This window comes from Anoplopoma fimbria, unplaced genomic scaffold (assembly GCF_027596085.1).
Source record: "Anoplopoma fimbria isolate UVic2021 breed Golden Eagle Sablefish unplaced genomic scaffold, Afim_UVic_2022 Un_contig_9046_pilon_pilon, whole genome shotgun sequence".
NCBI lineage: Eukaryota > Metazoa > Chordata > Actinopteri > Perciformes > Anoplopomatidae > Anoplopoma > Anoplopoma fimbria.
In genome coordinates, this window is record NW_026553738.1 from 19,792 (window position 1) to 32,786 (window position 12,995).

The 12,995-nt window shown below is 43.0% G+C and overlaps 1 protein-coding gene across 1 annotated transcript; it reads left to right on the forward strand.

The window, feature by feature from the left end:
• Window positions 1-596: 596 nt before the first annotated feature.
• LOC129116792 (WAS/WASL-interacting protein family member 3-like) lies at window positions 597-1,364 on the forward strand. Its single transcript, XM_054627501.1, has 2 exons — window positions 597-735; window positions 850-1,364. The coding sequence occupies exons 1-2, from the start codon at window positions 597-599 to the stop codon at window positions 1,362-1,364; spliced, it is 654 nt and encodes a 217-aa protein (XP_054483476.1).
• The last annotated feature ends 11,631 nt before the right edge of the window (window positions 1,365-12,995 follow it).

Sequence of the window (12,995 nt, forward strand, 5' to 3'; positions counted from 1 at the left end):
GTTGAGTTGTCGTGGTGCAGACAATGAGGAGGAAATCTGTTAGGGTACCACAGAGAGAGATTGAGTCTGGTTGGAAGAACTTGTAATCTGGCTTTAACTGCAAATGTAAGAATATCCTCATCAACTGCATAGTTCTTGAATATTGTGTGAGAAACTGTGTGATCTGCAGTGGGAATACATGCTAGCTTTCCCTGTAGCTTTAGACCAGTCCAGTGTTGTTGCTGCCTCTGCTGTTCTAACCCTAGCAGGTACCTGCGTGTGTGAGCACACACACACACACACACACACACACACACACACACACACACACACACACACACACACACACACACACACACACACACACACACACACACACTATCTCTCTCTTTCTCTCTCTCACACTCTCACACACACCAGTCTCTCTATGGGCCCTATTTTAACGGTCTGAAACGCAAGTGGGAAAGCGCAAAGCGCAAGTAGCTTTGTGGGCGGTTCTACGGCGCTATCGCTATTTTACAGGCGGATAAATGACACTTCCGCCGCGGCGCAAGTGTCAAAAGGGTTGGTCTGAAGCAGCCTAATTACCCGTAGGTGTGGTTTGGGCGTAACGTGCAATGAACCAATCAGAGCGTTTTCTCGCATCCCCTTTAAGAACGATCGGCGCATGTTCAACACTGACCGCTGAAAGTGTTGAGGGTTTTGGGGGCTTAGAGGTCGGCACCCAACCCGATGCACCAGCTGTCCAACCCGAAGGTACATAAATAAAGTTCACATAAATAGAGATGTCTCGTGAAAATCTTTTTAATCATTTTTGACATTTAATAAATGTAACACAGCCATAAAATAAATCAAAACAATGTCACGTAGCTTCTCAGGAAGAAGACCCTGGCCTCGGGACCAGTGCGCACGGGGCAGCTGAGGGAGCCGCGCGGCGCCCTCAAGCAAGACGCCGTGGCAGCAGCAGCAGCATGAGACCGCAGGACCACCCGTTCCTGCAGCTCCAGCAAACCGGGTTCGACATGCTGGAGCGGGAGCTGGCCGGGATGCGGCGAAACACCAACACCCGTCTGGACCGGGTGGCGATGTTGCTGCGGCCTCTCGGGCGCATGGCCTCAAGTTTGGACCGGATTGCGACAGCAATGGAACGTGCATGGCCCCCAAACGACCCACCTCCTCCCCCTGTTGTGCCCCTTCCTCCCCCTGTTGTGCCCCTTCCTCCCCCTGTGCCCCTTCCTCCCCCTGTTGTGCCCCTTCCTCCCCCCATTCCATCTCCGTCCACCCGCTCCACCAGGAGCACATCCAGCGTCGCCACTCCCGGACCCTCATTTGTTGGATCCCGCCGAGGCAGGCGTAAAAGGCCTTACAGAGGAGGGAGAAAATAAATATTTTTTCCTTCAAATCTTTGCAACTTTTCATTTTTCGTTTTGTATTATTTTTTTTTCATTTACGCCTAACATTTGGACAAGCCGAATAAAAAATGTCTCAAGGACATACTATACTTTCCGATGTTTTGGGCTCACTTTCTCTGACTCACAAGGTTATGAATGCATGGTAATATTTGTACAATGCTAAACAATAGAGCGGAGATGTCATTAGTTTGCTTACCTCACTATATACGATGCAGCTCCTCTGACAGATGAGCTCTCCTCTCCCGTGCTGCTGCTGGGGCATTTGGACGTAATGGCATCGGCACATGCAGTTCAGCATCACGTCTCATTAAGTCCTCTAATCTATCCTCATTAATGTCATCGACACATCCATGATTCATGGCAATGTTGTGTAAAACACAACATGCCACAAAGAATGCTGCGTGAATAATTTGGGTAAATGTGTACGCTAGATTTATGCCTATTTATTTTATCTTTATGGACACCACAATGATTTTCCTTGTGTGGTAATATTTTATTTTCCTTGTAATTATGTATGGTTTGCAAAAATGGGAACTGCTGTCCGTGTAGATGAGAGAAGCAAAGTGTATGCGCGAGGTGCACAAGCAATCCGTATGCATCGCATGCGCATGTATGCATGCGCCCTTAAAATAGCATCTGAACAACGCGCCACTGACTTTAAACCAGGTATTTCCTGGTCAGTAGCGCAATGGTTTTCAGAAACGGCAAAATACCGTTTGCGCCAGAACACGCCTCCTCCTTCCGCCGAACCGCCCCTTGGGGCGCAAGATCATTCCCTAATTTAGCGGCGAGTGGCGCTGGTGGCAAAAGAACGCTCTGCGCCAGTTGTAAACTAGCAACGACACATGCGCCAGTGACTAAGTCACTTGCGCCGGATGCAAGATAGGGCCCTGTGGATGCATGCCAATTGTTTGTCAAGGGAGCAACCTGAACTGATAGAGGCATGAATGTATTACATGTAGATTATTTATTTTATTTTATTTTAATTTTGAGAGTGAGGATATCTTTTATAAAGTGGTGACATGCTTGAAAAGGTTAAGCTTACACTTTTGAAATGAGTGTTTGAACAATGTTCTTCCAAAAAAAGGCTTAATAAATACAAATCTTAAATATTATTTCTCTGTTGTTGAAAGGACTCGAAAGGACTCGAAACTCAAACGGTAGGACTTGGGACTCGACTTGAGACTTGTCGGCCTTGACTTGTGACTTGACTCGGGACTTGCCTGTCTTGACTCGGGACTTGACTCGGGACTTGACGGCAAAGACTTGAGACTAACTTGTGACTTGCAAAACAATGACTTGGTCCCACCTCTGCTGCTGGCTAAGCTTTCACCAACGCCTTCACTAACCGTACTGCTTAAAAAAATTATAGACAAAAGGTAACAACAGCTGAAGTGGTCTGTTTATTCACGCTACTTACAATATCCGTGCTTGTCACGTTCCATCTCGAGCCGGACGATGGGTACAACATTGAAGAGGTGTGCATCTTTGAAACCCGAGATGAAGAGGAAGGGCCAGATGAAAGGGCTGAAGAGAGCTGTACCATTTGCCGTAGCTCTCGCCTGGCAAGAACAATGTCCACAATCAGGACTCTGTTCCTCCTGTCGCTCCTCTCCCCACTTATACGAACGATATAGTCTCTCTAGATGGCATTGCTCTGGCATCCAGCACTACTGTTAAGAACCTCGGAGTTATCTTTGATCAGGATCTGTCTCTTAACTCTTATATAAAACAGATCTCAAGGACAGCCTTTTTTCATTTACATAACATTTCAAAAATAAAGCAAACCCTGTCTCAAAGCGATGCAGAAAAACTAGTTCATGCATTTGTTACCTCTAGACTAGATTACTGTAACTCCTTATTATCAGGCTGCTCTAATAAGTCTCTTAAATCTCTACAGGTGATCCAGAATGCTGCAGCACGTGTTCTAACAAAAACTAAGAAAAGCGATCATATTACTCCAGTATTAGCTTCTCTGCACTGGCTCCCTGTTAAATCAAGAATAGAATTTAAAATTCTTATACTCGCCTACAAAGCTCTAACTGGCCAGGTACCGTCTTATCTTAAGGAACTTATAGTTCCATATTACCCAACTAGAGAGCTGCGCTCAATGCAGGGTTACTTGTGGTTCCTAGAGTATATAAAAGCAGGATGGGAGCCAGAGCCTTCAGTTATCAGGCTCCTCTTCTGTGGAACCAGGTTCCAGTTTCTGTCCGGGGGGCAGACACACTCACCACTTTTAAGAGCAGGCTTAAGACCTTCCTTTTTGATAGCGCTTATAGTTAGGGCTGGTTCTGGTTCGCCTTGGTCCAGCCCCTAGATATGCTGCTATATGCCTAGACAGCCGGGGGACTACCTAGGATACACTGAGCTCCTCTCTCCTCTTCTCTCCCTCCTTCTTTATGTATTAATCTCCTATTTATGCACATTACTGATTTTGCTTCTTCCCCGGAGTCCTTGTGCTTTCTCGCCTCGCAGGTTCCCAGGAATCGGGGTTATATTTGGACTGTCATCGTGCCACCTGCTGAGGCCCTGCTGACACCCACTACTACTACCACTATCATTATTAGTCTAGTCACATTACTATTATTATTCCCTGTACTATTACGCTTATTGACTTTGCTTCTACCCTGGAGTCTTTGTGCTTTCTCGCTTCGCAGGCTTCTATAAATCGTGGCTGTACCTGGACTGTGGTCGTGCATCCTGCTATGGCCCTGCTGACACCGACTGCTACTACCATTATTATTATTTGTCACATTACTATTACCTGTACCATTACGCATATTAGCTTTGCTTCCACCCTGAAGCCCTTTTTGCTTTCTCGCTTTGCAGGTTTCTATGAATCGTTGTGGTACCTGGACCGTAGTCGTGCCTCATGCTGTTAGCCGGCTGACACCCACTGCTTCTTCGATTATTATTATTAGTCACTTTACTATTACTATTCCCTATTCCATAATTGTAATTTTACTATAATAATTGCTGCTGTTATTATAAGTAGTCTTATTTTTTTCCTTTGTTACTCTGCTTACTACTCTTATTATATGAATCATTTATGTAATATACATTGAATGTGTTGTATCTCTGTTATGCTGTTCATTCTGTACACATGACATCTATTGCATTCTGTCCATCCTGGGAGAAGGATCCCTCCTCTGTCGCTCTCCCATAGGCTTCTTCCTTTTTTCTCCCTGTTAAAGGGTTTTTTTAGGGGAGTTTTTCCTGTGCCGATGTGAGGGTTCCGGGACAGAGGATGTCGATGTGTAGAGATTGTAAAGCCCCCTGAGGCAAATTTGTAATTTGTGATTCTGTGCTATACAAAATAAACTGAATTGAATTCATACGAACAGTACATCCAAGAAGAAGATCTGTCCTCGTCGCTGTCACCGCTAATGCCTCCGCTTCCACTGGGGTAAGCATCGCTGCTAAAACAGTAAGACTCCATCCCTACGCCGATCAGTGGCGGTTCTACATGGAATTACACCCCGGGCGAGACCCCTCCGAGTCCGCCCCCCCCCCCCCGCGTTTTTTTTTTTAGTTGTTTTTTTTACTAAATAAATGAAAGACAAACTGTGCACAATTGCAAAAAAACTTTTATAGAACTTTAAATAGGGAATCAATGTGCACAATTATGCACAACACAGTATAAGTTACAACATACAAGTGGAAAAAATATCAGATATAGAAAAAAATGATAGTTTGGTGCAGGAATTATAGGCCTGTAATTATAATATTATGAATGTGCGTTTTTTGCAAGAAAGTCGAGGTGTGACTGACTTGCGCCCACTTATTGTATTATAGTATTGCTCTATAGCAGGGGTACTCAAGTAGAAATGATGAGGGGCCACAAAAAATTTTTTCAGTGACTCAAGGGGCCATTTATTGGGACCGTGTACGTCCGATAACGTATCATAACATAACGTATGTATAACATTTACAACATTTTTAATTGCCGCGACAGACTCTTGACATATTAAGCACAGAGGGCGAGTGCTGGACGGTGGTAGAAAGAACGCAAACCTTTCTGTCCACTCTGGTTGGAACTGGCGGTTTTCGCTGTCCAGTTTTCTTTTTGGGGCAAATTTGGAGCATGCCATTACGGCTCCGGTCGGTATACATATGTATATATACGTGTGACTGACTGCTGCTGAGATGGACTGTCTGCCTCGAGTTTGGGAGGGCTGGAGCGGTCTGTGGGCTGGAGTGCTATCTGTTTATCTGTTTATCTGTTTATCGTTGCAACCCCCAGCCTCGTATTGAGATCGCGGCGCGCGGTTTCAAAATAAGAGCGCCCAGCACGATTTTTTTTTTTTTTTTTTTTTAATAATTAAAAAAACTTTTCAAAACAGCTCGAGGGCCATTAATAGACACCCCGCGGGCCACAAAAGGCCCGCGGGCCGCTACTTGAGTATGACTGCTCTATAGCCTACAGTGGATCCCCCGTCCCCCCACTTGTCTGTTCCAAGGTGAACTTTCCCCCGCCCTCCCTCCCCTTCCCCGTTTTCACACATAGATGTCACCTTCTTAGCAAGCAGGAGCGCCTGCAGCCGCAGGGGGCGCCAATTCGCCAATTCCCCACAGTGATATGATAGATAATAGAAAACCGCTTCGCAGCCCAGATTATTATTTATTTATTTACTTGGTCGTTCCGCCCCACGTGGCTTGAAAAAGTGCCGCCCCGGGCCACCGCCCGGGTGGCCCGTGTCTAAACCGCCACTGACGCCGATCATCAGGATGAAGACCCAATCTGCGCCGCTCTCATCAACATCAAGTTCTCCATAAGCGAGATGGATGTCTGCCTCCAGGTTCCGACTGCCTCCCATAAACTTCGATTCCATGGACATCCATGCCGCTACCAGGGTAACCGGTGCGCTTACATCCAACATCACACCGCATACAACGCTGGGAAACGCAGTCCCGGCAGCTTCAACGAAAAAAAAAAAGGAAAACGATCAGGCCGCAGTTCCTCCTGTCGCTCCTCCCCCCACTATTACGAACAGTACATCCAAGAAGAAGAACCGTCCTTGCCGCGGCGTCACAGCTAATGCCTCTGCTTCCACCGGCGCTAGCAAGACAACATCTGTACGCAGATCATCAGGATGAAGACCCGGTCCTCAATGCTCTCATCAACATCCAGTCCTCCATTAGCAAGATGGACGTCCGCCTCCAGTTTCTGGAAAACCGTTTCGACTGATTCCAGGCACAACAACTGCTCCGGTCGCGACTCTCCATGCCTCTACCTGGGCAACCGGCACGCATACGTTTGACGTTACGCCGCATAGAACGCTGGGAAATGCAGTCCCTGCAGCTTCAACTGGAGTGCCATTTATCCACCTGCCGCTGCAATCTCTCCTCAGCTAAGGAATCAAATCCAAGCAGGTAATGTTGTTAATTCTATTTAATACTAGGTCCAATTCTGATGACCTTGTGCACCGAAAACTGCTCGCACCAAATACTGCAGATGTTGCACATGTCAGAGCTTTCTTGCAAACTCAGGATGTTCAGTGTTTGTCAAAGTAACTATAATAGTACTCCTTTTTTATTCTTATATTCTATTCATAATTAATTGTTTGTTTATATATTGCCAGCGTGCATACATAGAGGGGATACAACCGCATTTCAGTGTGCAATCCTAACGAGAATAACATTTTGAACCTATAGTTGCATGAACGAATTCAGGCTAGAAAAAAAATCATTTGATGTGTACAGCATCCATTCTTATGACTCTAGTTGTTAGTTGGTAAAAGGTCTTATTTAGGGGTAAAAACACAGCGTCGAACTCTATAAAGTTTGGTTGTCATATCTGATCAGATATCTTAAGCAAGCTTACATAATCTGTGCCTGTTTTCGGAAAGAGAAATTACTTAGGTTACCGTATTTTCCGCACTATAGGGCGCACTGGATTATAAGGCGCACTGTCAATGAATGGTCTATTTTCGATCTTTTTTCATATATAAGGCGCACCGGACTATAAGGCGCATTAAGCGAAACAAAACAGTCAGTCAGTCAAACTTCCTCCACTTCCTACCATTGATTCATTAATGTTGAATTCTCTCGCAGCTGCTCTATTCCCATGTTCTACTGCGTGACTGACAGCCTTGAGTTTGAAGTCCGCGTCGTAAGCGTGTCTCTTGACCGGTGCCATGTTGGGTCCTTATACACACACACTGTAATATTATGGTGAAGCACAGTGTGTATTACTCCGCGACGCTCCTGACTACGGTGGCCGTAATGCTGCAAGTGGTGCGGCTTTGTAGTTTACCAAAGTCGTACTATGTAGTGACCACTCACTAGCAGGACAATATTGGTTATAATTCACAGCGAGCTAGCCTTGTTGACGTTATATTTACTTGTTAGGTTTATTCAACTACATTACCCATGACCGTTAGCGGGTTGATGAGGTTAATGATGTGGGATCGGGGAGCGCTTGTTGTGTTGTCAGAGCGAATGCAGAGTGTGAAATAAAGCCGACGTTTATTTACTCCGTCCACAAAAAGCCTTTCTCAGCCCTTTTGTTTCCCACACTACTACAACTAAAACATTTTGACAGAGCGCCGTGTACCACACAAAATCAGTAAGCACAACCAGAATTAATCCATATATAAGGCGCTCCGGATTATAAAGCGCACTGTCGTTTTTTGAGAAAATTAAAGGCTTTTAAGTGCGCCTTATAGTGCGGATAATACGGTAATTTAGTTGGCTTGAAACTCGTGGTCCAAATAAAGGAAAACATTTTAATGTTGTCTTAATGCAGTTACTGAGTCGATTGCAGAGTCTGTAGCAGCACTATAGCCAAAGCTAAGTATATCTTGTCTTAAAAAACGTAATCTTATCCTAAAAATTCTCCCGCGATCAACCAAAATATCCGACAGATGTTTCTACTGCAGAGAGGTCTGTCATTCTGAAGAAAGAGATCCCAGTATATCAAAGAATCTGACCATGGCCGAGTTTAACGTCGCATTTGGCATTTCAGAAATGTCAAATGTAAAGTTTATCCTGATAGTAGGTCCGAACTGGATACTTATTCAGCAATTATATTCAATTCAATTCAATTTATTTTATATATAAAAATTACAAATTACAAAAAAAAACCTTAACAGGGAGAAAAAAGGAAGAAACCTATGGGAGAGGAGGGACAGAAGTCAATAGAGTCTTGTGTACAGAATGAACATCATAACAGAGTTACAAAACATTCAACGTATATGACATAAATTATTCATATAGTAAGAATAGTAAGCAGGGTAACTAACATCCGACCTGGCAATGCCTTACGGGGAACACTCTTTATGAGTAACAGAATTCAGAATTTTAGGCATCACTTAGACAGTGTTCTCATGCAAGCGTCACTGCCTTTCGGAAAGTTACATTACATTACAGTCATTTAGCAGACGCTTTTATCCAAAGCGACTTACAGGAAGTGTATTCAACATAGGTATTCAAGAGAACTACTAGTCACCAGAAGTCATAAGTGCATCTCCTTTCTTAAACAAGCATCTTAAAGCATAAACCAGAGCAAAAGTATAGTGCAGAGGCAAATTACTACGAAAACAATAATTGCAACAGACTAATATGAATATAATAAGTGCTACAAACTACTACGACTAGGATAAGTGCAGTAAACGAATACGAATTCAATCGCAGTGCATTCTGCGCAGCTTTCTCTGTTCCTGTCATGCCCGTAAACATACCCATAATTTGTGCTTTTATCGTGCACCGTTTTAAATCCCGGAAAATCCAACGTCTTCCATCAAAGCATTCGTAGCATTTTATGGGTATTAACACTTTAATACCAAAGTCGTTTACTTGGGGTTTCTATTCTGTCTGGTTCATGGAACCATTCCTTCCAGACAGGCAAGTGATGTTATTCTTGTCCTGTCCCTGAAAACATTCAGTTAAAAACATGCAGTGCACTGACAGTACACTAGTGATCTATGCAGAAAACTTGGGGACACATCAGTTTGTTAATTAGCAGTTCAACAGCTGCAAAATCCGATGAATATCAGATCAAACAAAGAAAAGTCTTACAAGTTTCAGTCACTGTTAACATTACTTGACATGAATAACTCATATTTTGGCTGATGTTTCCTGTGCATTTAAGTCTACATCTGCAATAGCCTTACTTCCTGTAGAGTCAAATAGCACCACTCTGCTATTGCAACCCACATAGTGGTCAAAGGTGGTATATAGTATAGTCCTGTCCTCATGATTAAGCACTCTGATGCCACCTTGCGTCAACAGTTATCAAGTGCACCCTAGTTTTTTTTCCTTGCAAACGTTACTCTGGTAACACAACGACAATCCTGTCAATTGAAAGTAGCAACATCTGTAGGGAAACAACAAACTTGAAATCTACCCTTTGATCCCTCATTGTCTATATCCAAGGAAGGCCACATTTAATATTCTATGAATTGTGTTTTTGATTGAAGCTGACATAAATAGCCTCAGAATAACTTGTTCTGGAAATATATATATTCAACTTTTATTTCAGACACATGGGTCCATACAAAACAGATAAAATAACAACAAATAAATACACTACAATATGAGAACACGAAGACAGGTATAGCCATTGCAGTACAAAAGTCACCAATGGCTAAAAGACATAGAGACATTTGTTCCAATGATTCCACAAACAAGAGGAATACCTTGTGTCACTTTGTGTTGGCTCAGTTAATACATTTATGATTGAGTTTTCTGAGTCATTCAGTCGACAAAAAAATTGTAAAATCAAATTCCTCAAAACAGCATAAAAGGTGGTTACCTTTCTAGTCAGAAACATTTGACTAGCACTTGTCCATCTTGGGAGCTTGAGCAAGATTCTAAAAGAATCATTAAAAGCCACCTGAAGCTTTTTCATTTTTGCCTTACTGCACCACAAGTGGGCTGTATAAAGTAGAGTACAGTAGGCTTTAAAGAGAGCTATTTTAACATTATCAGTGCACATGTGAAATTTACGTGCCAGCATATTGGCCTGTGCATACAATTTGCAACACTGGCGCTGCACATCATCACTTAGGTCATCCCTGATGTAGCGTTGTTTATGACTACGTTAAAATAAAAATATTGCTTACGATAAAAATTGCGGGGCACCACTTCTGAATAGAAGAAATAAAAGTATGATCAATAATTTGGTAACAAATTATCCAGTCTCAATATCTCAGGCGTAAGTCCTGATTTCAGTGACCTCATAGTTCCAACCTTTTGAATCAATATGACAGACAACAGCTTGGCGATATATGGGTAATTTATTAAAAAGGGAATTAAATGAATGGATGACAGGATTATTAATTAAAGAAAAATACGAAACATGAACGGGTTTCAAATAATCAGGCAATATTATATCAAATAGTGAAGGAAAGTTGCGGGTTCCTCTTTCTCCTATCTCTGCTCTATCTGGTCAATCTATATTATTATTCAGAGCTTCTATATCTCCTACACCAACTCTGGATCACAGTACGGTTGAAATGTTCCTACTTTGTGCCGAGGGGTCCGGATGCCTTTTGCGGGTCTCTTCCGTTGCTTCGGGTTGTTAGTCACTTCAGGCCTTTCCAATCTCGCTAGACTGATGATGTGACCCAAATATCTTACTTTATGTACCACATTTAGCTCTTGGTCGGCCAGAAAAAACGATGGAAAACGTAACTTCTTATCCTCTTTGGTTTTAGCGATCATAATAACGCTCTTTTTAGAGTTGAATAAAATGTCATTTTTGAGACCATAACATGAGCAGACTCTTAGCAGTTGCTGTAAACCAGCGCTATAAGGAGACAGGACCACTAAGTCATCAGCGTACAACAGATGGTTAATAAGACTTTCCCCTATCATACATCCTGTCTTACACTCTTTGTAACGGGTGGTGTGTGGACCCAAGTGCAGTACGACCAGGAGACAGTAATGTTCAGGAGCTTTATTCAAAGCGGAACAAACAGCAGGTAGACAGGCAGGAGATAACTCATGGGGGATATTCCACTCTAGAGAGCGCTGATCCGTCAGCAGAGCAGGCAGACAAAAACCAAAAGGAGCAAAGGCAAATCTCATGGTCGGGGACAGAAGGCTGAGTCGGTTAACCGGGGCAGAGGCAAGGTAGGAATACCGTGGTCTGGGACGGAAGGCTGAGTCATCAGTCCGGGGAATAACGCTGGAAGGTCTGGCATAATGCGGAGAACGATCTGGCAGTGAGTGTGTGTGAGACTGGGGTATTTATACTGAGGTGAGTAGTGCAGCAGAGTGAGCAGGTGAGAGTGATTGTGCTGATGAGGTGGGCGTGGCAGACAGGTGCACTGCATGAGGCTGATTAGGTGAGTGAGGGGAGTGCGGTAAGAGAGCGGGGGCTGGGCTGTGAGCTGAGAGAAATAGACAGAGTGCAGGAAGCGTGAACAGGCGTGACTGTGACACTCTTTTAACTTTTAGAAAGATCATCCATATACAGATTGAAAAGGACAGGTGACAGTATTCCACCTTGTCGAACCCCATTGGTCACTAGGAATGGTGCAGATACACTCTTACCCCATCTAGCTTCCATGGTTTGCTGGGAATACCAAAAGTGCAAAATCCTAATCAAATATGGAGGGATCACTCGCTTTTGTAGTTTGACAAACAGTTTACTTTGATTAATTCTATCAAAAGCTTTTGATGCATCCAGGAAACACATAAATATTGTAGTATTTTGTCTCTTATACTTACTAACAACTTCCTTTAGTGCATAAATACATAGGTCTGTGCCATGTTCATTTTTAAAACCAAATTGATGATCAGTGGTTATTATGTATTCTTGAAGCCTATCCAAGAGTATCCGTTCTACTTTGAAAAGTACGCTAGCCAGAGCAATAATAAAACAGTCAGCATAGAGTCAGGAAGAACACCATGCATTAAGAATCCAGAAAAAACACATAGCAAGTAACACTGGAATTCTATGGCTAGCATGCTGCAGATGTTCTGCTGTTATTTGGTCAAGGCCACATGCTTTGTTTACTGCCAATTTCTCAATAGGACACTTCATTAGGTCTAATAAACACACCAACATTATTAGGAACATCACCAACATTGACACTGTTAAAAATATCCCTATAATGCTTACTCCACATTGACATTATTCTGCTGAAGTTTTTTGGCCATGGAGTTTGCCCTTATAGACTGCTCATTTCTTTTTAATAAAGCACACAGCATATTTCAATTTAACATTTGCCTGTTTCTTGAGTTCAAACTCTGGTCCATGTCTTGCTTTTCCAGATAAAACCCAGTTTTTAAAAGCTTCTTTGGTCTCTTTGTGGAGTTCAGACACATATTCATTCCATCCTGGTCTAAGATTATGTTGTTTAGCCCTTTTTTGGCCGAATGATTAACTGCTATTATTTAGACATTGCACAATTGTGTCATGCATTATGCATAGATCACTGTTGTGGTTTTGGTTCTTACAGTTAATGTTGCCACACAGAATTGCATGTGTGGCAACATTAGTGGAATATCAATATTAATTAGGCTCTTATCAGTTAGTAAATTGTAATGCCAAAAATCATGTTGTGTGAGTCTTGACCAATCTACTTTAACACTTTGTTCATGGTTATCATTACTGGTCAACTCCGGTAGACTCTCAACATTTAATATCAT

Bases quoted from the DNA above. Each gene is read 5' to 3' on its own strand.
- LOC129116792 (XM_054627501.1), top strand. From the start codon at position 597: ATGAACCAATCAGAGCGTTTTCTCGCATCCCCTTTAAGAACGATCGGC. The intron at 736-849 runs GTACATAAATAA...AATGTCACGTAG, and splicing joins ACCAGCTGTCCAACCCGAAG to CTTCTCAGGAAGAAGACCCT.